This window comes from Pseudophryne corroboree, chromosome 4 (genome assembly GCF_028390025.1).
Source record: "Pseudophryne corroboree isolate aPseCor3 chromosome 4, aPseCor3.hap2, whole genome shotgun sequence".
Classification (NCBI taxonomy): domain Eukaryota; kingdom Metazoa; phylum Chordata; class Amphibia; order Anura; family Myobatrachidae; genus Pseudophryne; species Pseudophryne corroboree.
In genome coordinates this window covers 438,527,373-438,552,102 of record NC_086447.1, presented here as the reverse complement: position 1 = coordinate 438,552,102, position 24,730 = coordinate 438,527,373, and the positions used below count along the sequence as shown (strand labels likewise).

General features: G+C 44.0%; 1 protein-coding gene across 1 annotated transcript in view; it reads right to left on the bottom strand.

The window, feature by feature from the left end:
* Nucleotides 1-9,614: 9,614 nt before the first annotated feature.
* The window catches only part of LOC134909718 (cytochrome b5 reductase 4), a 530,443-nt gene continuing 515,327 nt past the window's right edge, over nucleotides 9,615-24,730 (bottom strand). The window contains exon 17 of the mRNA XM_063916915.1: nucleotides 9,615-12,625. Coding sequence (XP_063772985.1) covers nucleotides 12,571-12,625 — 55 coding nt within the window. The 3' untranslated portion in view covers nucleotides 9,615-12,570. The remainder of the gene's footprint in view (nucleotides 12,626-24,730) is intronic.

The window sequence follows — 24,730 nt, the reverse complement described above, 5'->3', positions numbered from 1 at the left end:
CAGCAAAATAAAGGATGGTTGTCGTAACATTTTTCTTTTTTTTCACCCCCCCACTGCATTTTTCTTTTTTCCTCTATTCTATTTTTGCTCCTTAACGAAATGGATCCACACCAAGAGACTGTGTTCCGGCTTTTTCTTGTGACTCTGTTTTTGATCAGGACAATTTGTTTTTGTGAGGGCCCCATAGACGTTGAGCAAGGATCTGGAATGGGTTCTGATGGAGAGTACGGATTCACTGGACCGCAGGATCAGCGCATCACTTTGATCAGAGCTGGTATCAGTAAGAGATCAGGTAGTCACGGAGCTCGGAGGCAATGTGAAGGGTTATTGTCTGATGAATACTGCTTATGTGCACACTGCGATAACATAGTCGAAGATGGATGCATCCAGATGTCAGTCACACAATAATATATACATTGACGGACATCCTTTGAGTGATTACGACTCATTAGAGGGTACGGTCATAAACCAAACAGAATGCTGGGTGTGCTTACAAGTACCTCAAGGACAGAGTAAGTCGGGATTAGTGCCATACCCTTTAACAGTAAATGAGGTACTCAAATTATGGGGGGGGGGGTAGACCGGTGGACAAGAAATTAAAAATATCTAGTCCCCCTAGCTTGAAGCTCCACCAGTACCACGTAGATAGGTCACTGTTGTGCTTTAACGTGTCCAATTCCCGGAAACCAGGAGATTGAGAAGTGACATGGAATAACCAATGACCTTCTCACATAGAGCTGATAAAGTACCCATCAAGTCCGAACTTGTACTTAAGATAGCCACAAGTGGGAGGTACTTTCGATATAGGTATACACGTGGGATCAAAACCATGTGGGCTGGAAAAGTGTCGCAGGGGTATTGTGCCCACATCATCCAGCCTGATACTTGTACTGAACAGATGGGAGAACTGGGAACCGGTTTCTTTATAAGAAAAATCTGTGATATGGTTTTGTTGCATTTTGTCACTTATATTCTTCCAGATGATGCCTACTTCATATGTGGAAGGAAAGCGTACAAGTGGCTTACTCCGAGCTCTGAAGGGTTGTGTTACATTGGCAGAGTACTACCAGAGGTCATGACCATAGCACACGACATAATGAAAGATATTCATTGCAACGTTCAGACTCCTTATACTCATACACATTATGAACACATTGTTCACCATCACCAACACATGTCAGGTGGGTACTGTGTTACTCCGGCAACTCAATATGGTGTGAAGTGCTGTACGTATATTACAAATAGTACTGAAGACCCAACGGAGATCATCGATCAAAAGATGGATGAGATCTTGCAGTTGAAGTGGGAGTTCAGAAGGAAGCACAACCTTACCTTGACGGCTGTGGGTTATGAATTGACCGGCTGGGCCTCATGGTTGAACCCACTCAAATGGTTCTCTGGGTTAGGAGAGTGAGCCCAAAATGTAATCGTGAGTGTGGAAAAGTATCCTGGGTGTCGTCATAATTATTGGGCTGATATTCAGATGTGTTCGAATTTTGACGGGCCGCACACATAGGACAAATTTGATGAGTCTAAGGAGCGAGGGCATTGTAACAGCGGCAGATTTGATTTATGACCCATCCGTAGAAATAGTGCTGTGATAAGGATTGTAAATGAATTTCATGGCTTGTTTCTTTCACCATTTTTTCTTCTGTTTTCCCCTCTACCCAGAGACATCCAACCGGAAGAGACTTCAGTATACCAAAATCTATGCAAATGTATTTCTCTGACGTCCTAGTGGATGCTGGGGACTCCGTCAGGACCATGGGGAATAGCGGCTCCGCAGGAGACAGGGCACAAAAAAGTAAGCTTTTAGGATCACATGGTGTGTACTGGCTCCTCCCCCTATGACCCTCCTCCAAGCCTCAGTTAGGTTTTTGTGCCCGTCCGAGCAGGGTGCAATCTAGGTGGCTCTCCTAAAGAGCTGCTTAGAAAAAGTTTTTAGGTTTTTTATTTTCAGTGAGTCCTGTTGGCAACAGGCTCACTGCATCGAGGGACTTAGGGGAGAGAATTTCAACTCACCTGCGTGCAGGATGGATTGGAGTCTTAGGCTACTGGACACATAGCTCCAGAGGGAGTCGGAACACAGGTCTCACCCTGGGGTTCGTCCCGGAGCCGCGCCGCCGACCCCCCTTACAGATGCTGAAGATTGAAGGTCCGGAATCAGGCGGCAGAAGGCTCTTCAGTCTTCATGAAGGTAGCGCACAGCACTGCAGCTGTGCGCCATTGTTGTCACACACTTCACACCAAACGGTCACGGAGGGTGCAGGGCGCTGCTGGGGGCGCCCTGGGCAGCAATATTTAATACCTTTAGGGCAAAAGAATACATCACATATAGCCATTGAGGCTATATGTATGTATTTAACCCATGCCATATAGCTAAAACTCCGGGAGAAAAGCCAGCCGAAAAGGGGGCGGGGCTTATTCTCCTCAGCACACGGCGCCATTTTCCTGCTCAGCTCCGCTGTGAGGAAGGCTCCCAGGACTCTCCCCTGCACTGCACTACAGAAACAGGGTAAAACAGAGAGGGGGGGCACCTTTTGGCGATATTTTGATATATTTAAGCTGCTATAAGGAACAACACTTATATAAGGTTGTTACCATATATATTATAGCGCTTGGGTGTGTGCTGGCAAACTCTCCCTCTGTCTCCCCAAAGGGCTAGTGGGGTCCTGTCTTCGATAAGAGCATTCCCTGTGTGTCTGCTGTGTGTCGGTACGTGTGTGTCGACATGTATGAGGACGATGTTGGTGTGGAGGCGGAGCAATTGCCGGTAATGGTGATGTCACCCCCTAGGGAGTCGACACCGGAATGGATGGCTTTAATTATGGAATTACGTGATAATGTTAGCACGCTGCAAAAGTCAGTTGACGACATGAGACGGCCGGAAAACCAGTTAGTACCTGCCCAGGCGTCTCAGGCACCGTCAGGGGCTGTAAAACGTCCCTTACCTCAGTCAGACGACACAGGTACCGACACAGATGAATCTAGTGTCGACGGTGAAGAAACAAACGTATTTTCCAATAGGGCCACACGTTATATGATCACGGCAATGAAAGAGGCTTTGCATATCTCTGATACTGCAGGTACCTCAAAAAGGGGTATTATGTGGGGTGTGAAAAAACTACCTGTAGTATTTCCAGAATCAGAGGAATTGAATGACGTGTGTGATGAAGCGTGGGTTAACCCAGATAGAAAACTGCTAATTTCTAAGAAGTTATTGGCACTATACCCCTTCCCACCAGAGGTTAGGGCGCGCTGGGAAACACCCCCTAGGGTGGATAAGGCGCTCACACGCTTATCAAAACAAGTGGCGTTGCCGTCTCCTGATACGGCCGCCCTCAAGGATCCAGCAGATAGGAGGCTGGAAACTACCCTGAAGAGTATATACACACATACTGGTGTTATACTGCGACCAGCAATAGCCTCAGCCTGGATGTGCAGTGCTGGGGTGGTGTGGTCGGATTCCCTGACTGAAAATATTGATACCCTGGATAGGGACAGTATTTTATTGACTTTAGAGCAATTAAAGGATGCTTTTCTTTATATGCGAGATGCTCAGAGGGATATTTGCACTCTGGCATCGAGAGTAAGTGCGATGTCCATATCTGCCAGAAGAAGTTTATGGACGCGACAGTGGTCAGGTGATGCGGATTCCAAACGGCATATGGAAGTATTGCCGTATAAAGGGGAGGAATTGTTTGGCGTCGGTCTATCAGATCTGGTGGCCACGGCAACTGCCGGGAAATCCACCTTTTTACCTCAGACCCCCTCCCAACAGAAAAAGACACCGTCTTTTCAGCCGCAGTCCTTTCGGTCCTATAAGAACAAGCGGGCAAAAGGACAGTCATATCTGCCCCGAGGCAGAGGAAAGGGTAAGAGAGGGCAGCAAGCAGCTCCTTCCCAGGAACAGAAGCCCTCCCCGGTTTCTGCAAAGCCCTCAGCATGACGCTGGGGCTGTACAAGCGGACTCAGGGGCGGTGGGGGGTCGACTAAAGACTTTCAGCACACAGTGGGCTCGCTCACAGGTGGACCTTTGGATCCTGCAAGTAGTATCTCAGGGTTACAAGTTGGAATTCGAAAAGTCTCCCCCTCGCCGGTTCCTAAAGTCTGCTTTACCAACGTCTCCCTCAGAAAGGGCGACGGTATTGGAAGCCATTCACAAGCTGTATTCTCAGCAGGTGATAGTCAAGGTACCCCTCCTACAACAGGGAGAGGGGTATTATTCCACACTATTTGTGGTACCGAAGCCGGACGGTTCGGTAAGACCTATTCTAAATCTGAAATCCTTGAACCTGTACATACAGAAATTCAAGTTCAAGATGGAGTCACTCAGAGCAGTGATAGCGAATCTGGAAGAAGGGGACTTCATGGTGTCCCTGGACATAAAAGATGCTTATCTGCATGTCCCAATGTACCCTTCACACCAAGGGTATCTCAGGTTCGTGATACAAAACTGTCATTATCAGTTTCAAACGCTGCCGTTTGGTTTGTCCACGGCACCTCGGGTCTTTACCAAGGTAATGGCCGAAATGATGGTTCTTCTACGAAGAAAAGGCGTATTAATTATCCCTTACTTGGACGATCTCCTGATAAGGGCAAGGTCCAGAGAACAGCTGGAAGTCGGAGTAGCACTAACACAAGTAGTGCTTCAACAACACGGGTGGATTCTGAATCTTCCAAAATCTCAATTGACCCCGACGACACGTCTGCTGTTCCTGGGAATGATTCTGGACACTGTTCAGAAAAAGGTGTTTCTCCCGGAGGAGAAAGCAAGGGAGTTATCCGAACTTGTCAGGAACCTCCTAAAACCAGGAAATGTGTCAGTACATCAATGCACAAGAGTCCTGGGAAAGATGGTGGCTTCTTACGAAGAAATTCCATTCGGCAGATTCCACACACGAATATTTCAGTGGGATCTACTGGACAAATGGTCAGGATCGCATCTGCACATGCATCAGCGGATAACACTGTCACCAAGAACAAGGGTGTCTCTTCTGTGGTGGTTGCAGAGTGCCCATCTGTTAGAGGGCCGCAGATTCGGCATACAGGACTGGGTCCTGGTGACTACGGATGCCAGCCTACGAGGCTGGGGAGCAGTCACACAGGGAAGAAACTTCCACAAACCTGGAGACGTCTCTTCACATAAATATACTGGAGCTAAGAGCGATCTACAATGCTCTAAGCCTGGCAAAACCGCTGCTTCAGGGTCAGCCGGTGTTGATCCAGTCGGACAACATCACGGCAGTCGCCCACGTAAACAGACAAGGCGGCACGAGAAGCAGAAGAGCAATGACAGAAGCTGCAAGGATTCTTCGCTGGGCGGAAAATCATGTCATAGCACTGTCAGCAGTGTTCATTCCGGGAGTGGACAACTGGGAAGCAGACTTCCTCAGCAGACACGATCTTCACCCGGGAGAGTGGGGACTTCATCCAGAAGTCTTCCACATGATTGTGAACCGTTGGGAAAAACCAAAGGTGGACATGATGGCATCTCGCCTCAACAAGAAACTGGACAGATATTGCGCCAGGTCAAGAGACCCTCAGGCAATAGCTGTGGACGCTCTGGTAACACCGTGGGTGTACCAGTCCGTGTATGTGTTTCCTCCTCTGCCGCTCATACCAAAGGTACTGAGAATTATACGGCTACGGGGAGTAAGAACAATACTCGTGGCTCCGGATTGGCCAAGGAGGACTTGGTACCCGGAACTTCAAGAGATGCTCACGGAAGAGCCGTGGCCTCTACCTTTAAGAAGGGATCTGCTTCAGCAGGGACCTTGTATGTTCCAAGACTTACCGCGACTGCGTTTGACGGCATGGCGGTTGAACGCCGGATTCTAAAAGAAAAGGGCATTCCAGAGGAAGTTATTCCTACCTTGATTAAAGCCAGGAAGGAAGTGACCGCACAACATTATCACCGCATTTGGAGAAAATATGTTGCGTGGTGTGAGGTCAAGAAGGCCCCAACGGAAGAATTTCAATTGGGTCGATTCCTACATTTCCTGCAGGCAGGATTGTCTATGGGCCTCAAATTGGGGTCTATTAAGGTTCAAATTTCGGCCTTATCAATTTTCTTCCAGAAAGAATTGGCTTCAGTGCCTGAAGTACAAACTTTTGTCAAGGGTGTACTACATATACAGCCCCCGATTGTGCCTCCAGTGGCACCGTGGGATCTAAACGTAGTTTTGGATTTTCTCAAATCCCATTGGTTTGAGCCTCTCAAATCGGTAGATTTGAAGTATCTTACATGGAAAGTAACCATGCTACTGGCCCTGGCTTCAGCCAGGAGAGTATCAGAATTGGCGGCTTTATCTTACAAAAGCCAATATCTGATTTTCCATTCGGACAGGGCAGAACTGCGGACACGTCCTCATTTTCTCCCTAAGGTGGTTTCGGCTTTTCACTTGAACCAACCTATTGTGGTGCCTGCGGCTACTAGCGACTTGGAGGATTCCAAGTTGCTGGATGTTGTCAGGGCCCTGAAAATATGTTTCCAGGACGGCTGGAGTCAGAAAATCTGACTCGTTGTTTATCCTGTATGCACCCAATAAGATGGGTGCTCCTGCGTCTAAGCAGACGATTGCTCGTTGGATCTGTAGCACAATCCAACTTGCACATTCTGTGGCAGGCCTGCCACAGCCTAAATCTGTAAATGCACACTCCACAAGGAAGGTGGGCTCATCTTGGGCGGCTGCCCGAGGGGTCTCGGCATTACAACTTTGCCGAGCAGCTACGTGGTCAGGGGAGAACACGTTTGTAAAATTTTACAAATTTGATACTCTGGCTAAAGAGGACCTGGAGTTCTCTCATTCGGTGCTGCAGAGTCATCCGCACTCTCCCGCCCGTTTGGGAGCTTTGGTATAATCCCCATGGTCCTGACGGAGTCCCCAGCATCCACTAGGACGTCAGAGAAAATAAGATTTTACTTACCGATAAATCTATTTCTCGTAGTCCGTAGTGGATGCTGGGCGCCCATCCCAAGTGCGGATTGTCTGCAATTCTTGTACATAGTTATTGTTACAAAAAAATCGGGTTGTTATTGTTGTGAGCCATCTTTTTAGAGGCTACTTCGTTGTTATCATACTGTTAACTGGGTTCAAATCACAGGTTGTACGGTGTGATTGGTGTGGCTGGTATGAGTCTTACCCGGGATTCAAGATCCTTCCTTATTATGTACGCTCGTCCGGGCACAGTACCTAACTGAGGCTTGGAGGAGGGTCATAGGGGGAGGAGCCAGTACACACCATGTGATCCTAAAAGCTTACTTTTTTGTGCCCTGTCTCCTGCGGAGCCGCTATTCCCCATGGTCCTGACGGAGTCCCCAGCATCCACTACGGACTACGAGAAATAGATTTATCGGTAAGTAAAATCTTATTTTTTATGTGTCTTACCCTCATCTCTGCAATCTTCAGTTAATGACACACATAGTCGATAAATGTTATTCACACCTAATAGCATACACATACGTCTCCCCCACATGTATCATCAGATAAATGTGCTCCCCATTTGTTGGTATAAGAAGCCGGAAAGGTGAGGGCCAATGGCCCTTGTCTAAAAAGAGCTCGGTAGTGTTTGTTTGCCCATGTACAGACCCTTAATACGGGATAAGAAGGATTAAATGTATACTTTGCAGTACCTAGAAGCTTACTTAGAAAATATACGGCATGATGATACATGACCCTGACATTTACTCATACATACACGCTTTTTCCTATCCCACTAGGCTATATCTTTCCCACCTACAACTCTTCCCAAGTAACCCGAAATTTTGTACATATTGTAAATGTAATATTTTCAGTATTATTAGTTATGTGTGGCAGTTATTGTTTACTGCCAAAGGGTGGACTGTCGAAGTCGAAAATATTATACCCACATGCATCACGTGCAAACACCACACAGAGTGGCCTCTGTGCGTGTGCATGCCCGCAGGTTGCGTACTGGCTCTTGAGGCCCTGCGTATTAACACTTGGTATGAGTAAATACGGTAGCATACGCATTCGCATGGAAAAGCCACAAAGACATATCTGATATTTAATCCACATAGTGCATAATTTACACATAGCCTAAACGCACCACACCAGCAAGTTACATTTACTTTGGAAGTATAACAACAGAGGGATTCAACTTTACAGGATATGAGGGGACAGAATTAGGTTAAGATGAGGTGTTTGGTATCCAGCTGTACCGTATTTCAAGGGCAATATTCCGATGGCAGTTTGCAGAAAGTAGCACGCTCCTGCGCATAGATATGCGCAGGAATATATTATTATCACACTGTATTTACTGTATTCTTGATATTCGGCGGGAACCCAGTGGAGGACACCTGGAAGTGCACCTGGACCAAGCATCGCCCACCTATTCAAACCGACCTATGACCCCTTATGTACTGTAAATGACCAGCCCGTTGACCTATGAAAGAAGAGATTACAGTTTCCTTTGTTTCATGCTTTGGACTATTGTACAAAGACCAAGCCTCCTGGCCGGCCTCAGGCTATTCTCTGAAGGTCATCTTTCCACATTGACTGAGGACCGGAACCGGGTGGCGCAGGTGAACAAACGTATGTATCCATTGGTTGTAGCTTTTTCTCTTATATTGTTGTATTTCTCTGTGAACCCCCTTTTAAGTAAATATTTGTTGCTGCGTTGGACCACAACATAACATATACAATTGGTGTCACATTCCTTTCCTGTTAAGGATTAAAGTGTATTTGGCCGCACGTGTAGCTACTTTGTGCTTACAGCGTGACGGTGTGCTTACGCAATGTGTACGCATTTCATAGAGGTTTAACACAAACATGCTTAGAGGTTGTAGCAGCCTGAACATTTCTGTATTAAGGTAGTGCTTTTTCTTCCTGTAAGTTAAACTAATTTAACAGGGGGGTACTCACGGAGCTATAATCTAAGCAATGTGACTAGATTACTTAGATCTTAAGCATGATCTGTCCATATGTACCTCCCACAGCGATAGCGAAGCGCGGCTCCGCGCGTCGCTATCGCTGGTGCTAGATTGGCCTGCATGCAGGCTCAATCTAGCAGGTCGCTCATTTCACCCGCTGAGTAAAATGAGCGCCCCCCCTGCATACTCAGCACACATCGCTCTGTGCTGAGCGGGGGGAGAGATGTGTGCTGAACAGTTCGCTCAGCACACATCTCTCCCTACATCTCCCCGTATATATGGCCCTTTATTCTGCTAGAACCCTATGTGGTAAAGGATCGATCTTTTACACACATGCTAAATGAATCTGCCCCTATGTACCTATCTTGTTTCTGTTCATGCAGAATACTGAAATTGTGACTCCAATTTTGTCAATATAAGTGCATTTGTGTATTCTTCCTTGCTTTTATTATATTAAATGATCTTGTTCTCGTCAGGATCCTCACTTACAAAAATGTTGCAAATAACATTGAAACGTTGGTAGATTGGACTGCTGTCTTCTTTCTTTCACTGGAGTGCTACCGGACATGTACTGTATTTTTACTGTTACCCCAACTGGAGACCAGTATGGAAGGCACCTGCTACGCTATATATATATATATATATATATATATATATATATATATAGCGTTTACTTATAACACAAAAAATAACAGCTGATCAATGGCAATTACACCACTTAAACATTTCTTTAATCTTTAATTACATTTATTGTTTTGAGCCACATTAAACAGTCACAATCTGATATTAAAGTGATTATTATACTAGTTCCTGAGTTTCAGTCATCGGTATAAAAAAATCAATACATTTGTGAATAGTTTTCAACTTACAGTACATTCAAAGCAAATAAAAATATTATTGCCCAACAAATACAGTATACATCTAATCCTGGTCAACCACATCCAAAAAAAACAAACCCGTTGATCACCATTTGCAGGATCAGGGAATGAACTGCACCTTAATAGTGAAATATTTAGTATAAAGCCTCTTAAGACTGATAAAACCCACTTAATACCTTCCTTGAAACATAGGTTAAGCAGAGGAAAACAACATGTGTTCTGCATATTGCTTGTGGGATCCTTGCTTTCCATAGTAGGCTCTATTTACCCAATGTATGTCCAAGCAGTTTTGTGGATCAATATAAATAAACAATAATAACAGCAATGTAAACATATATACTATTTTATTATCCTCACTGGAGTTTTTAGACTCACTACCTACTCATAGGGGGGTATTCAATTATGTGTGGTAATTTACCCTGGCTAACTGATTTGCCAGTGGCTATTCAATTCCCTTATCAGGGATTATGTTTCAGGTGCTTCAGACATGCGAGGCATAATCCCCGATAAACAGCCCTCGGAGCCAGCGATAACACATGGGTTACACTGTGAACACACATACTTAACCTGGATCCCATGTGTTATCGCATGAAAACTGGACGTTTTTCTCCTGAAAAAAACAGGCATTAATTGAATAGGCTGATAATGACCATCAGCCCATTTTATATCAGGAGAAAAATTATCGGGGCTGAGTAGCGACCCTAGTCTCAAATTTATAGCCATCATTGCTTCCTTTAAATGGTACTATATGCCTTTGACATACAGTATAAGAAGTGTTCTAAATGTTGCACCAGGAGTCTAGCACATAAAACATTTCTCACTGTATTGAAAAGTAATTAAAAAGAATATTGTCAAACCAGCAAAATAAAAAAATTGGTTATTGTAATTAAAATGCTAAAATAGGAAAGTGAACATTGCATTTTTAACAAAGTAATAATTCCTCATGAAAAAGTATACAAGGTGGATAAATCTTTTGTTCAATCCTAATTTATTAATGTCTTTTAGGGAGGTTTCAAATGTAATTATTTAACCTAATCCTATAATGCAATATAATGTTTTCCTCTACCATGGTACTGCACAAATAATTCAGTTTGCCTTACTTTTAAATAATGCTCATAGAATTAGCAACTATTCTATTCAGTTCAATGTATATCTTGATACAAAATAAATAATTTGTTCAAGGGTATAGGACAACACTATATTGAATAGTAGGAAACTCATGTTAAATTAATAGCTCAACCTGAACCATTCCTAAGAGACACAAATAAATTAGGACTGGGGAAGCCAATCCTAGGCCATTTTTTCAATCCCGGGTATCGGAATTGAAAAATGCCCAACCCCAGGATTCCCGGGATTGGCTTTTAATTATGCGCCCACCTTGTCGCCCCGCACATATAACTAACCATATACCGCGGGCGGGCGGGGAACTCCACATTCTTTCTCCCCCAGCGGTGACTGACGGCGCAGCGTGACCTGACGGCTCTGCGCTGGGGGAGCCAGAACAAGGAAGCAGGGCAGCGTCTGAGTGTCCTGTGGACGCTCAACGCAGATCCCTCAATCCCTGGGATTGAAGCTTCCAATCCCAGGATTGAATCCCGGACGTTTTTGGCCCAAAATCCCGGGATCCCGCCGATCCCAGGATTGGCCTCCCTAATTAGGACTGAACAAAATGTTTATATGATCCAATAGAATTTTTCTCAGAATATGTTAATCATTGAAAATAATCATAAATATTTGTGTTTTCTGAAATCCAAAGAGTACATTGTGGCCTTAACGCCATATTATTATTAAAACCCCAATTGGCACGTTGTTCTTTTAGCATTCTAGTGACAATACTAACAATTCACTTGTCATTTTATAGTTTACAGCTGGCACATTTAGGCAATATATACATTGGTGGGAATTCAACTGAAGGTGACGAGTTTGAAATGCCGTTGCTGCTGCGTTTAAATGTTGGCAATGGCAATCTGATCGGTTGCTATGGCAACATCTCCACTTCTGTAAACCCACACTTTTAGTTAAATATACACCTCTCTGCATGTGAAATCTGCCCCCCCCCCTGCAGAGAAACTGGGTTTTACTCCAAACTCTGCCCCTTTTTAAGTAGTAGACTCATTAGTGCCTCATGTAGAACACTTGCTCGCTTCTTTGTTTGTATACTATTTCATTAAGCCAGTGGTTCCAAAACTGTTTTGAATCCTAACACCCTGGAGTATCAGAATTTATTTAATAGCACTCCTAGGCCAAAAGATTTATATTGAATAATTCAGAAAAACATTTAAAATTAAGTAAATTGTGTTCATATATCATCCTTAGGTTCAGTTATGTGGTGAGGGACAGAATTTACTTCTGTTTGTCTATCCAGTTTCTGACTGAAAGCCACATGCACTGATTTTGCCTCTTACACTGATGTGGACAACCAACCCAAGAAACCCCTGAAAGTACCCCGAGGCACCCAGTTTCGGAACCACTGGATTAAGCAGCAAGTCTAGTCAGATACATTGTAGCAAATGAAGACAGTGAGAGATATTTGAAAGTATGCTGCAGCGCATGTTAGGAAAGGAATTACTTAAAGGGCAGAGCAAATGCTGTATACAACTAAGCAACTATAGATTTAGTTAACGAGACAGAACAGATTGCTTGTTTAATACAACATTGCTCTGATGTCACTGTGTGCAGAACCCAATGGGGACAGGTAGATATGTGCCGGGTGTGCATAGTCAGTAGCACCATTGATGCATAGACTAGACCAACTGCAGATGAAGAGCTGGCCACCTGCTGGTATCCACAGAATACTTATTCTCTGAAAACAAATATTTCTTCTTCAGAAAAACCAAGATCTTCTAGGAACCTGAAATAAGTTAATAAAACAAGTGAGATGTTGGTTATCTGTTACAATATCGCAAAAAAAACCTCTTGTTTAAAGTACAGTATGTCTAAATGAAACAAACAAGCAAAAAATATATTGCATAAGGCTTTATATACACAAATATTTTTTGTTTAAATCCATTGCTTTGAAAAAAAAAAAGTTAACAACTTTTTGATGTGTGTGTTTTATGCAGATAAGAATAAACAAAAAATGCATAGGGGTCTATTCAACTACACTCATCCCGCCAGTCCGTGTGGCCATATGCCGCAATTGTTGAAGCTCCGCACTCGATTTTTGTTTTCAGTCCCATAGGGCAGCATACAAAAATCTGCGAGTCCGGGGCGAGATCAGGACATAAATTGGGCGAGATGAAGTGGCGATGCCGGCATACCCACACCGTTACAATGGCAACTCGTCCCCCTCATGGCTAACTGAAGTGACCCCATAGAATGTATCTACTTAAAACTGTATGAGAATTCACAGTATGAGGTGACACCCTTTCTTGGTTTCTAATAACTTCTTAATACTGTACTCAATCGATCAGATGATTAATTTTATGGAATATTTTTAGCAGAATACTGATAAATATTAAGGACCGTGAAAGATGCAGTGGATTGCTGCCAATTAACCTATTAAGTATTAGATGGAGCACACCTCGTCATTTGCCAGCTGGGTTTTCCACTGGCAAATTGAGTATTTTGTTATATTTGTAGTGCCTCTAGCTTCACAACAGTAAAGAATTTGAGCCAATTACGATATTCCACAGCATTTGCAATAATGCCAAAGTACAAAAATCATTGCTTCATCAAATGCATTATTTCCTTTTTGAATACTGAAAATCATGAATTTATGCACTCTTATAGGCAACATCCCACTGAAATCCAAGATATAATTTCCCTGTTCTGCAGTATTTCTTTACACAGTAAACCTTACTGAGGAGCAGTAGAAAAAGGTACACTGAACCAGTTGCCTCCACTCTTTCTGGAGCCTGATGAATAAGAGCAGCTAAATATAAGAAAATGTGGAACACTATATTCAGTAGGATGAAGTCAGCATTAAGACACTTCAGCCCCCATGGAATACATACAACAGTGCCCACTATTAATGCATATTGTGGGATAGTTACAATTGTCAGCCACATGGGATGTTTATGATGAGGCGCCACCTTTTTCATACACCTGTACAATATTGCTCATTTTGCTGGACAGAATCTAGAAGTGGTTTACAGCTCCTAATCCATCAATGTGTGCACCGTTCCACCTCCGGTACATGTACCAATGTTCAAAGACTAACATTGAAAATATTACCAATCAGCCTACATCTAGCATATCAATATCGGTTTCTTCCTTTGGAGAGATATAGATCTAGGAATCAATTTTGGAACTTTAAAACTGTCAATTGTAATACCAACGGTGGCCCTCGTGCAGTATTAAGTTACCCTCAACTGCAGGACCATACACTTTAGTATGAATACTGTAGTCCATGCTATTTACAATTTAGATATGATAGCCATCTTTTGTTGTATTATTGTTATGTACTGCTATTTTAGTTAGCAATCAAGTTATTAAAGTTATTGTGTATTTATCAGATGTGTTTTGTAGTTTAATAAATATGTATTCTTAATGTTGACGCTATCCTGCTGAATATAGTGCTTCACATTTTCATTCAGTGTCTCACACTATGTTTTATTTGGCAATTCACAAATCTGCAGGGCTCTATTTTATCTTTTAACTGTTGCGTCAAACCAATGTGGTAACATATTGTCATGCCGAGAGTGACAGCAACATGAGGAAGCTAATGGCAGCCTTCTGAGCCAACAATTTAGAAGCTACACTAAAGTGCTGATGGCAACACTTTGCACAGCAGTTGCTGTAAATGCATTAATCTTACCGCACAAATCTTCACAAAGATATCTATTTTAGAAGCAGAGAAAAACGGAAAAACGGAGTGTGACTGTGTGACAATTCAGTCTGACAGCTAAAGTACCTACACTATGACAAGAACCATTGCATTAATTGGACAAGTTAGATATATCTAAATAAACTGCAGTTCCCAGGAATATTTCTTACACAGTAGTTCCAGACAAAAGTTTAAAGGTAAATGTTGTCATTTGTTATGACATGACTGTTGAGAAAAAAAAGATTTACTCAAGGAGAACAAAGATATATTACCTGGCAATCTATATACAAGGGAATGATTCTGTACAAGACTGAAAAATTGATTTGGAAAAAAAGGGGTACGGTATGCAATACCAGTTGTCGGGGATGCCAGAAGTCACATGACTGGCATCCCGATACTGAAGATATTGACGATGGATGGGGTATTTTTACCCACCCTCTCCACTAACCCTCTGGGAGTGGCAGCTAGTGCTAACCCCCCCCCCCCCCCCCGTCCGTGGTGGCGGCTAGTGCTAGCCCTTAGGAATGGCAGCTAGGGATAACCCCCCAGGATGGTGGGGTGGTGGCTAGGGCTAACTTCCCACTAGTGCTTAACCGTACCCCCCCACCACCACCACCCTCCCCCTTGGGCCCTAAACCTAACAGTGACTTCAATACTTACCTTCCGGATGTCGGCTTTCGTTTTCTGGCTCCTGAGTGGTGTTGGGATTCTGGCGTCGGTCAGATGACCACCGGCATCCCATCCACTGGAATACTAGACACATCCCGGAAAAAGGAAGGTAAACTTTAGCATTACAGAAAGGATAATTGCAGAAATGCATATGATTTCGATATTGGTGGCGCTCCCCAGAGTTTGGTAAACTGGAATTCCCAAAAATTGCGGTGAGGCAAAAAAGAAAAATGCTTTGGCGGGCACACTTTTTAGTTTGAAAATGTGTCAATTAAAATATAACTATGTACAACATGTACAATATCTTCAGAAATAAAGGGAAATGTGTGAATTTATTAGAATATTTTAATAGGATGTCCAAAGTTATGAACCCTCCAAAAAACGTATTTTCAATTTATATGTACCGCATTAAAGACACCCATCCTCAACCCCTTCGCTGCGGAGGACGAGTAGAGCTTGTCCTCCAGATATACAGACTGTGGAAGATGAGCTCCACTTATCGTCCGCGGAGAAGGGCTGTATTACAAATTAAAAAAAAAAAAAAACTCCTTAGGACCGGTATGGACAGATTATGAAGTGCCACATTGGCATGTGTATGCACACCAATGAAAGAAAAGAAAAAAAAAAAAGATGTGAAAGATAGGAGCACCCTGCCCTCATTTCAAAAGCGGGATCCCCTCTTTCAAACTACATGCCTCCATAGAGATTATTGCCTGGTAATTAGTGTGATCATCAGGCAAAACCAACTGCACTACAGAAAAATCATGGAGCCCAGTGATAGTGGAATATCTCCCCCCAAGCTAACATCCATAAAATCAAGGGCACCTATTTTAGAATAAAAGAGCATCCTCTCTTTCAAATAATGGGTTCCTTTACACATGGTGAGATTTATCTGTCCAATCTGTCTGGTGAGAACAAAAATCTGGTAATGGATGAGAGCAAATGACAATAGACCATTTGCTCCCAACCACTGGAAAATAGACAATGGTTGTTCAAACAAATAGGTTAAATCAGTTTGTTTGGAAAAATGTGTTAAATCAATAGTTTTAATCCATTTTCCAGTGTTTGGGAGAAATGGTTGATTGTCATTTGCTCTCATCCATTGCCAGATTTTTGTTCTCACCAGACAGATTGGACAGATAAATCTCACCATGTGTACATGCCTTTAGTACTTATTGTTTGTTGATCACCAGACAATGTTACCCTGTGCTACGGAAACATATATGTTGTGTATATAGGGATGGGGCACTATGTTATCTTACAGGTGAAAGATGAAGATCCCCTCTTTCTGATGATGTGGGCCTCTTGGCAGCAATTGTTTTGTTATCACCTATGATCATCAGACAATACTGCACAGCACTATTGTGTCAAATAAAAAAAGTGATCCATCACTTATTGCAGTAGGTTGTCTGGTTCAGTGGTTCCCAAACTGTGTGACGTGGCTCCCTGGGGTGCCTCGGGACACTTGCAGGGGTGCCTTGGATTGGTAGTTCAGGACCAATTCAAATTATTTATGCTCAATATAATAGGAAAAACTAGTGCTAGTAGCTGTCAGTCATAAAATATGGTGACAAACAGAAGCAAATCTTGTCCCTCACCACACAATTGAGCCTAAGGATGACATATAAACACAATCTACTTAATTTAATATTTCTTTCTAAATTTCTCAATAAGAAATTTTTGGCCTAGGGGTGCCGTGAAAAAAATACAGATATTCTAGGGCGCCGTGATTCAAAAAAGTTTAGAAACCACTGGTCTAGTTTAAAAAATTGTAAGCCGTGGAGGACTACCATATTCTTTCAATGCTTAATAAGCATTTAAATTGACACAGCAAAATTGGGGGGGGAAATTCCAAGTGCAGATGTTTTTTCGCAAAACCTATTTGGAAAGGTGGATTATTGGTGAAACAAGTATGACAAATATTTCCTTGTAGTGTTTGTTTTTTGTTCCCATTCTTGAAATTTCAACAATAAAACAGTTTTGGCCAGAAGATGAAAATAATTGATGTGTTAAAATGGCGTGTTTTGAAAATGTAGAGTCTTGTGAACCCCCACCTCCCCCCCCCCGACAAAACAAAACCCACACAAGGGGGTATATTTACTAAGGTCACGATTTTGACCGAGATGCCGTTTTTCTTCAAAGTGTCATCTCGGGAATTTACTAAACTCAAATCACGGCAGTGATGAGGGCATTCGTATTTTTTTGGAAGTCAAAGTAAAAAAATACGAATGAATACACCATCGGTCAAAACGCGGCTGTTTAAGTATGAATCTTGGTCATTTACTAAGAAGTGCAAAGCAAAAAAAAAAAAAAAACCACTGCCGTGAAAAATTACAACTCGTAAAAAAGTACTAAAAAAAAACAGACCTGCTTTTTTGATCCGTGATTGGATAGGCATGCACGGATCCATGAGATCCGTGCATGTATATCAGTGGGAAGGGGTGGGAAAGTGGTAATTTTCCCCAAAAAAATTGCGTGGGGTCCCCCCTCCTAAGCATAACCAGCCTCGGGCTCTTTGAGCCGATCCTGGTTGCAGAAATATGGGGAAAAAAGTGACAGGGGTTCCCCCATATTTAAGCAACCAGCATCGGGCTCTGCGCCTGGTCCTGGTTCCAAAAATACGGGGGACAAAAAGCGTAGGGGTCCCCCGTATTTTTAAAACCAGCACCGGGCTCCACTAGCTGGACAGATAATGCCACAGCCGGGGGTCACTTTTATACAGTGCCCTGCGGCCGTGGCATCAAATATCCAACTAGTCACCCCTGGCCGGGGTACCCTGGGGGAGTGGGGACCCCTTCAATCAAGGGGTCCCCCCCCCAGCCACCCAAGGGCCAGGGGTGAAGCCCGAGGCTGTCCCCCCCATCCAATGGGCTGCGGATGGGGGGCTGATAGCCTTTTTTGAAAAGTGTAAGATATTGTTTTTAGTAGCAGTACTACAAGGCCCAGCAAGCCTCCCCGCATGCTGGTACTTGGAGAACCACAAGTACCAGCATGCGGTGGAAAAACGGGCCCGCTGGTACCTGTAGTACTACTACAAAAAAAACAACCAAAAAAAGACATTACACACACACCTTGATAGTAAAACTTTAATGCATCCATCCACACCAACATACATACATACTTACCTATGTCCCCACGCAGGTCGGTCCTCTTGTCCAGTAGAATCCATGGGGTACCTGTTGAATAAATTATACTCACCAGATCCAGGGTACCAGGCTCCTCGGATAATCCATTTGTAATCCACGTACTTGATAAAAATAAAAAAACAGACACCCGATCCTCGCACTGAAAGGGGACCCATGTTTTCCCATGGGTCCCCTCTCCCCGACTGCCAGAAACCTCCTCTGACTTATGTCTAAGTGGGTTTCTTCAGCCAATCAGGGAGCGCCACGTAGTGGCACCCTCTTGATCGGCTGTGTGCTCCTGTACTGACTGACAGGCGGCACACGCCAGTGTTACAATGTAGCGCCTATGCGCTCCATTGTAACCAATGGTGGGAACTTTCTGCTCAGCGGTTGACCGAAAGTGACCACATCGCTGAGCAGAAAGTTCCCACCATTGGTTACAATGGAGCGCATAGGCGCTACATTGTAACACTGCCGTGTGCCGCCTGTCAGTCAGTACAGGAGCACACAGCCGATCAGGAGGGTGCCACAACGTGGCGCTCCCTGATTGGCTGAAGAAACCCAGTTAGACATAAGTCAGAGTGGGTTTCTGGCAGTCGGGAAAGGGGTCCCATGTGAAAACATGGGGCCCCTTTCAGTTCGTGGTCGGGACTCCGTTTTTTTTTTCCCTCAAGTACCTGGATTACAAATGGCTTTGAAGAGGACCGATCTACACTGGATTTTGTGAGTATAATTTTTTCAACAGGTACCCCATGGATTCTACTGGAGAAGAGGACCGACCAGCGTGGGAACATAAGGTAAGTATGTGTATATGTTTGTGTGGATGCATGTATTAAAACTTTACTTTCAAGGTGTGTGTGTCTTGTCATTTTTGGGGTATTTTTTTAGTAGTAGCGGCCCAGTTTTTCCGCCGCATGCTGGTACTTGTGGTTCTCCAAGTACCAGCTTGCGGGGGAGGCTTGCTGGGACTTGTAGTACTGCTACTAAAAACAATATTCAAAACTATCAACAAAGGCTATCAGCCCCCCATCCGCAGCCCATTGGATGGGGGGACAGCCTCGGGCTTCACCCCTGGCCCTTGGGTGGCTGGGGGGGGACCCCTTGATTGAAGGGGTCCCCACTCCCCCAGGGTACCCAGGCCAGGGGTGACTAGTTGGATATTTGATGCCACGGCCGCAGGGCACTGTATAAAAGTGACCCCCGGCTGTGGCATTATCTGTCCAGCTAGTGGAGCCCGGTGCTGGTTTCAAAAATACGGGGGACCCCTACGCTTTTTGTCCCCCGTATTTTTGGAACCAGGACCAGGCGCAGAGCCCGATGCTGGTTGCTTAAATATGGGGGAACCCCTGTCCATTTTTTCCCCATATTTCTGCAACCAGGATCGGCTCAAAGAGCCCGAGGCTGGTTTGCCTTAGGAGGGGGGACCCCACGCAATTTTTTTTTTGGTTTTACACTATTTTTTTGTTAAAAAAAAATGCACAATGAACCCCAGCACGGATCTCACAGATCCGGCCGTGATTCATTGTGTTAAAGTCGGCAGTGTTTTGCTAATCACTGCCGTAAAACACAGGAAAAAAAAACGAATGACATCGACATCGGAACAAACGAAAATGCAGAATACGACAGCTTAGTAAATTAGTCGTAATAAATTCAAAAAGTTGCAGTTTTACACTTTCGATGTCATTCGTGATTGAACTTTGACCTTTTTCCGAAAATTACGAATGTTAGTAAATATACCCCAAGGTATGATTTGTGTGGGTGCTGCATAGAAAAATGACGTTGGATGACGAACATTGTCGGAAATTGGCCCCAGTACAAAGGTGAGAAAACTCAGAGCAGTGAAGGGGTTAATATTTGGTTGTATACCCTTTGGCAACAATGACTGCCTCCAAGGGTTTTATTTACAAAGCATCAGGTTGTAAAACCCGGCCCTTCTCATCATGTCATTGCCCAATATTTAAAAGGCTAATGCTTTTACTTGCAAGATTCGGCTAGCAAAAGCATTGCTCTATTAAATTTCGGGCATGAATACAATTAGAAACGCTGGACTTCATAACCTGAAGCTTCAAAATAAACTTTTTTTACATTTCTTGTAGCCATCTATAAGCTTCCTGCATCTTTTCAGTTTGATGAACCTCTCGAATGTCTGCAGAATTCCTTTTACCAATGGCAGCTTTCTGCCCTCTGCATTCTCCAAAGAATTTCCAAACTCCAAAGAAGGTACATTTTGACTGATTTTGTGTATATACACCGATTTTTGGCTAATTTTGCAAATTGGAGACACCGAAGATCTACTGTACTGTTTTGCTCAATTCGTTGCGTCAGAATACACTAATTTCTACTCATTGCCGCTGTGTAGTTGCATTTAGCGTAAAGAATCGCTCCTGCAGATGTACTCTGATTTCTATGTAACTTGTGTGCACCTTTCCATTGACTGTCTTACAATGAAAATAAAATAATACAGTATATTATTACAATAAAAAAAACCCAAAAAAGGCACATCAGGTCTCGAACCCTGGACCCCCAGCGTGGGAGGTGGGAGCCTTCATCGCTAGCCCACGACGCCTCATGAGAGATTCCCAATTTCATGTGTAAAAGTACATCAAACAGCGCCCGTCCCCCTCCCCATTGGTGTTGGTTTATGCCTTAGGGGACTCAGACGCTCGCATTTGTAAAGCACAGTATTTTCCACCGCCTCCTGCTAGCCCATCGCCCTTCCCCCCTGGGAGCCTGCACAGATCATGCAGTGGACAGGGAGGGAATTCAGGTCCTGTGCAATACACAAACGCCGAAGATCTACAGTACTGTTTTGCTCACTCAGAATACACTAATTTCTACTCATTACCGCTGTGTAGATGCATTCAGCGTAAAGAATCGCTCCTGCAGATCTACTCTGATCTATGTGAAACTTGTGTGCATCCTTCCATTGGATGTATTAGAGAGAAAAAAAAGTATTAAAGTGAATGTCACGGGAACATATATAAAAAAAAAAAGGTTGGCACTTCCTTCCCATTACTGTTGGTTTATACCGTAGGGGACTCGGACGCTCATATAATTGCATTTCAAAGACACAGTATTTTCCATCGTCTCCCCCTACCCCCATCACCCTTCCCCCCTGGGTACCTGCACAGATCATGCAGTAGACAGGGAGGGAATTCAGGTCCTGTGCAATACACAAACGCCGAAGATCTACTGTACTTGCTCAATCCGTTGCGTCAGTATACTCATTTCGACTCATTGCCGCTGTGTAGTTGCATTTAGCGTAAAGAATCGCTCCTGCAGATGTACTCTGATTTATATGTAACTTGTGTTCACCTTTCCATTGACTGTCTTACAATGAAAATAAAATAATACAGTATATTATTACAATAAAAAAAAAAAAAAAAAGGCACATCAGGTCTCGAACCCTGGACCCCCAGCGTGGGAGGTGGGAGCCTTCATCGCTAGCCCACGACGCCTCATGAGAGATTCCCAATTTCATGTGTAAAAGTACAGCCCCCTCCCCATTGGTGTTGGTTTATGCCTTAGAGGACTCAGACGCTCGCATTTGTAAAGCACGGTATTTTCCATCGCCTCCCGCTAGCCCACCATTCCCATTATGCCTTAGGGAACTCAGACGCTCATGTACTGTACATGTATTTTAAAAGCACAGTGTAGGTCACCATCTTTTTCCACCGCCTCCCGTTACGCCTACAGTATTAACATTACAGTCGTCACTGACCAATTGCCAGAGCTGTAGATCAATCCGCCACTATACTGTACGATCGAAAGTACTGGATTAGTGGAGCATTAGCCACCCAGTGGTGGAGATGTGTAATGCATGCTGAGTATCTAAAATCGCCTCAATGCGCCTGCCTGTGATTAAACTCAGCTATCGCCTTAGCGTGACTAAACGTCCGTCTAGGCGGAGAATCGGTCAAGACAAAGGTGGCTACATCTGTACTAAAGGTATAAATCCGCCAAAAAAACAACTCACTGTCAAAACAGATGATTGGAAAAAAACATTCATACTTTCTCACAGAAATCATACATTTACTAACAGTTGATTTGTAAACTCAAACCCAAAATCACCATGATGGGACGCTATGGTGATGATTTTGGTAAACTGAGCATGCATATGCTACACATGCACCAAAGTCTAATAGTGATGCGACTCGCAGAGCTTACCTTCACGCAGAGTGACTGACAGTAAGGCACCGACTTGAAGGCATTGACAGGGCTGTGTTTGGGGCGTGTCCCTGCCTGCAAATCTCTTCTCAAACAGCGTGACTCGGACGGCTCTGTTCATGTTGCCATGCTGCGTGGCCATTGGTTTACTCATACAGATGTTTTCTGAAGGATATCCATGTTCACTGGTTTTAGTGAAATCCATGTTTGAGTACAGGTGACTTAATTAGTACCTCAGTTATTTTGATTTAGCCATGTGTGCTGAAGCCTGTATATCACTAAAACCTGCACTGTTTGTGTACCTTGAGTGCCGAGGATGGGAATGCTTGGTGTACACAGTTGCAGTGCAACAATGGCTTTGATGGCTGTCTCTGTACTTTTCAGGACTGCTGTATTTTTTGCATAATTTCACACAACCTCAGCATGCACAATCGCTGGTGCGATGGCCATAGCATCAGTCAATGAACCAGGCCAGTCGTTAATACCTTGAAAGCTCTATGGTGCAGGTCCAAATTACATGATGTTTGCGGTTTTATCAATTTTTTAAAGAAATCAAGAAACACTTGATGATCTGTGCATATATCTAATAAAAAGGGACCCAACCATCTGGTTCACTATGGCTGTAGGAATAATGGGCCTCATTCAAAGATGGACGCAGTGCACATCGCTGCTGCATCTTTGGATTCCCCGCACCCAAGCGGTGACAGGCTGTGGCTTAGGAGGCACTGCGTGGAATAACGCAGGACCCGTTCTTCACATGTGCAGAATGGATCCTGCACAAGTGCAGGTGCCCCTCCATTGGAGATGTATGCAAACCATTGCTGGTGCGCCACCATTGAAGATGTATGCAAGCCATCGCAGGTGTCCCACCATGAGAGATGTATGAATACAATCACAGGTGCCTCGCCATTGGACATGAACGCAAACCGGAACTAGAGGAACCACAGCAGCTTCTTGCATGTGGTATGCTTTGTCCAGTAGAAAATCATCAGGAAGTGGTAGTTGATTTTTGACCAAGTTTTATTTCTATTTGTTGTCGATTTTGAATGGAACTTACCAACTAATCAAAATATTTATCTGGTGCAATACAATTTTACAATATACAGCCTCTGGGCATGATGCAGATGTGGGTGCATTGCCGATGTTTGCGCAGTTGAGTGATAATTTGCTAATGTGCATTTGCAATAAGTGCCTAAAACAGCGTATGCATTTTCCTTACTGTACAGCTCTGTACAATGTTGCATACGGATTCGCTGGCATCAGGAATGGCACTGCAAAAAGGAGAGTTATGGTAGACTTAGCGTTGTTAACTCTCTTTTTGCAAGGCACTCTGGGTTCCACAGGAAAACATTGGGGTGTAGAGCGGAGGCACCATCAGGCAAAGCTTTGACTGCCCCAGGATGCATTGGTGCCTACTCTATAACCCTGCTTCCAGTTTCATTAACCAGTCCAACGCAGGAGCAGGTAAAAGAGAAGGCAGATGTTAGTCACATAGAACCACAATCTCATGACAGGAGAGGGTACCAGCGGCTAATGTCATACAACCCAAAGAAGCTAGGTGTGTCAGGGTGGGCGCCCTGTGGAACGCAGTGTACCTCGCAGAAAGAGAGTTAACAATGGTAAGTCTACCATAACTCTCCTTTTCTGCAGTGGGTACACTGTGTTCCACAGGAAAACATCGGGGATGTCCTAAAGCAGTTCCTCAAGAGAGAGGACGCGTCCTAGTGGGTAAGAGAAACTGGCGTCCACAGGAAGCATCCTGGGAGGCGGAAATATCAAAGGCATAGAACCTAATGAACGTGTTCACTGAGGACCAGGTAGTCACCTTGCACAATTGTTCTGGGGACGCGCCACGGTGGGCCTCCCAAGAAAGTCCAACAGTCTGAGAAGAATGGGCTGTAACTACAGCAGGAGCTGGGAGTCCAGCCGGCGCGTAGGTTTGTGCAATCACCATTCTAATACATCTGGCCAATGTTTGTTTATTCGCAGGAGATAAACGTTTGTTAAAACCAAACAGTACAAAAAGGGAATGTGACCTCCTGATGGTGTCAGTCCTCTCCACATAGATACGAAGAGCCCTAACCACATCCAAAGAACGTTCTTTGGGAGATAAATCCGAAGAGACAAAGGCCAGAACCACAATCTCTTGGTTAAGGTGAAAAGATGACACCACCTTAGGCAAATAACCAGGACGAGTTCGTAGAACCACCCGGTCCCGGTGGAATAT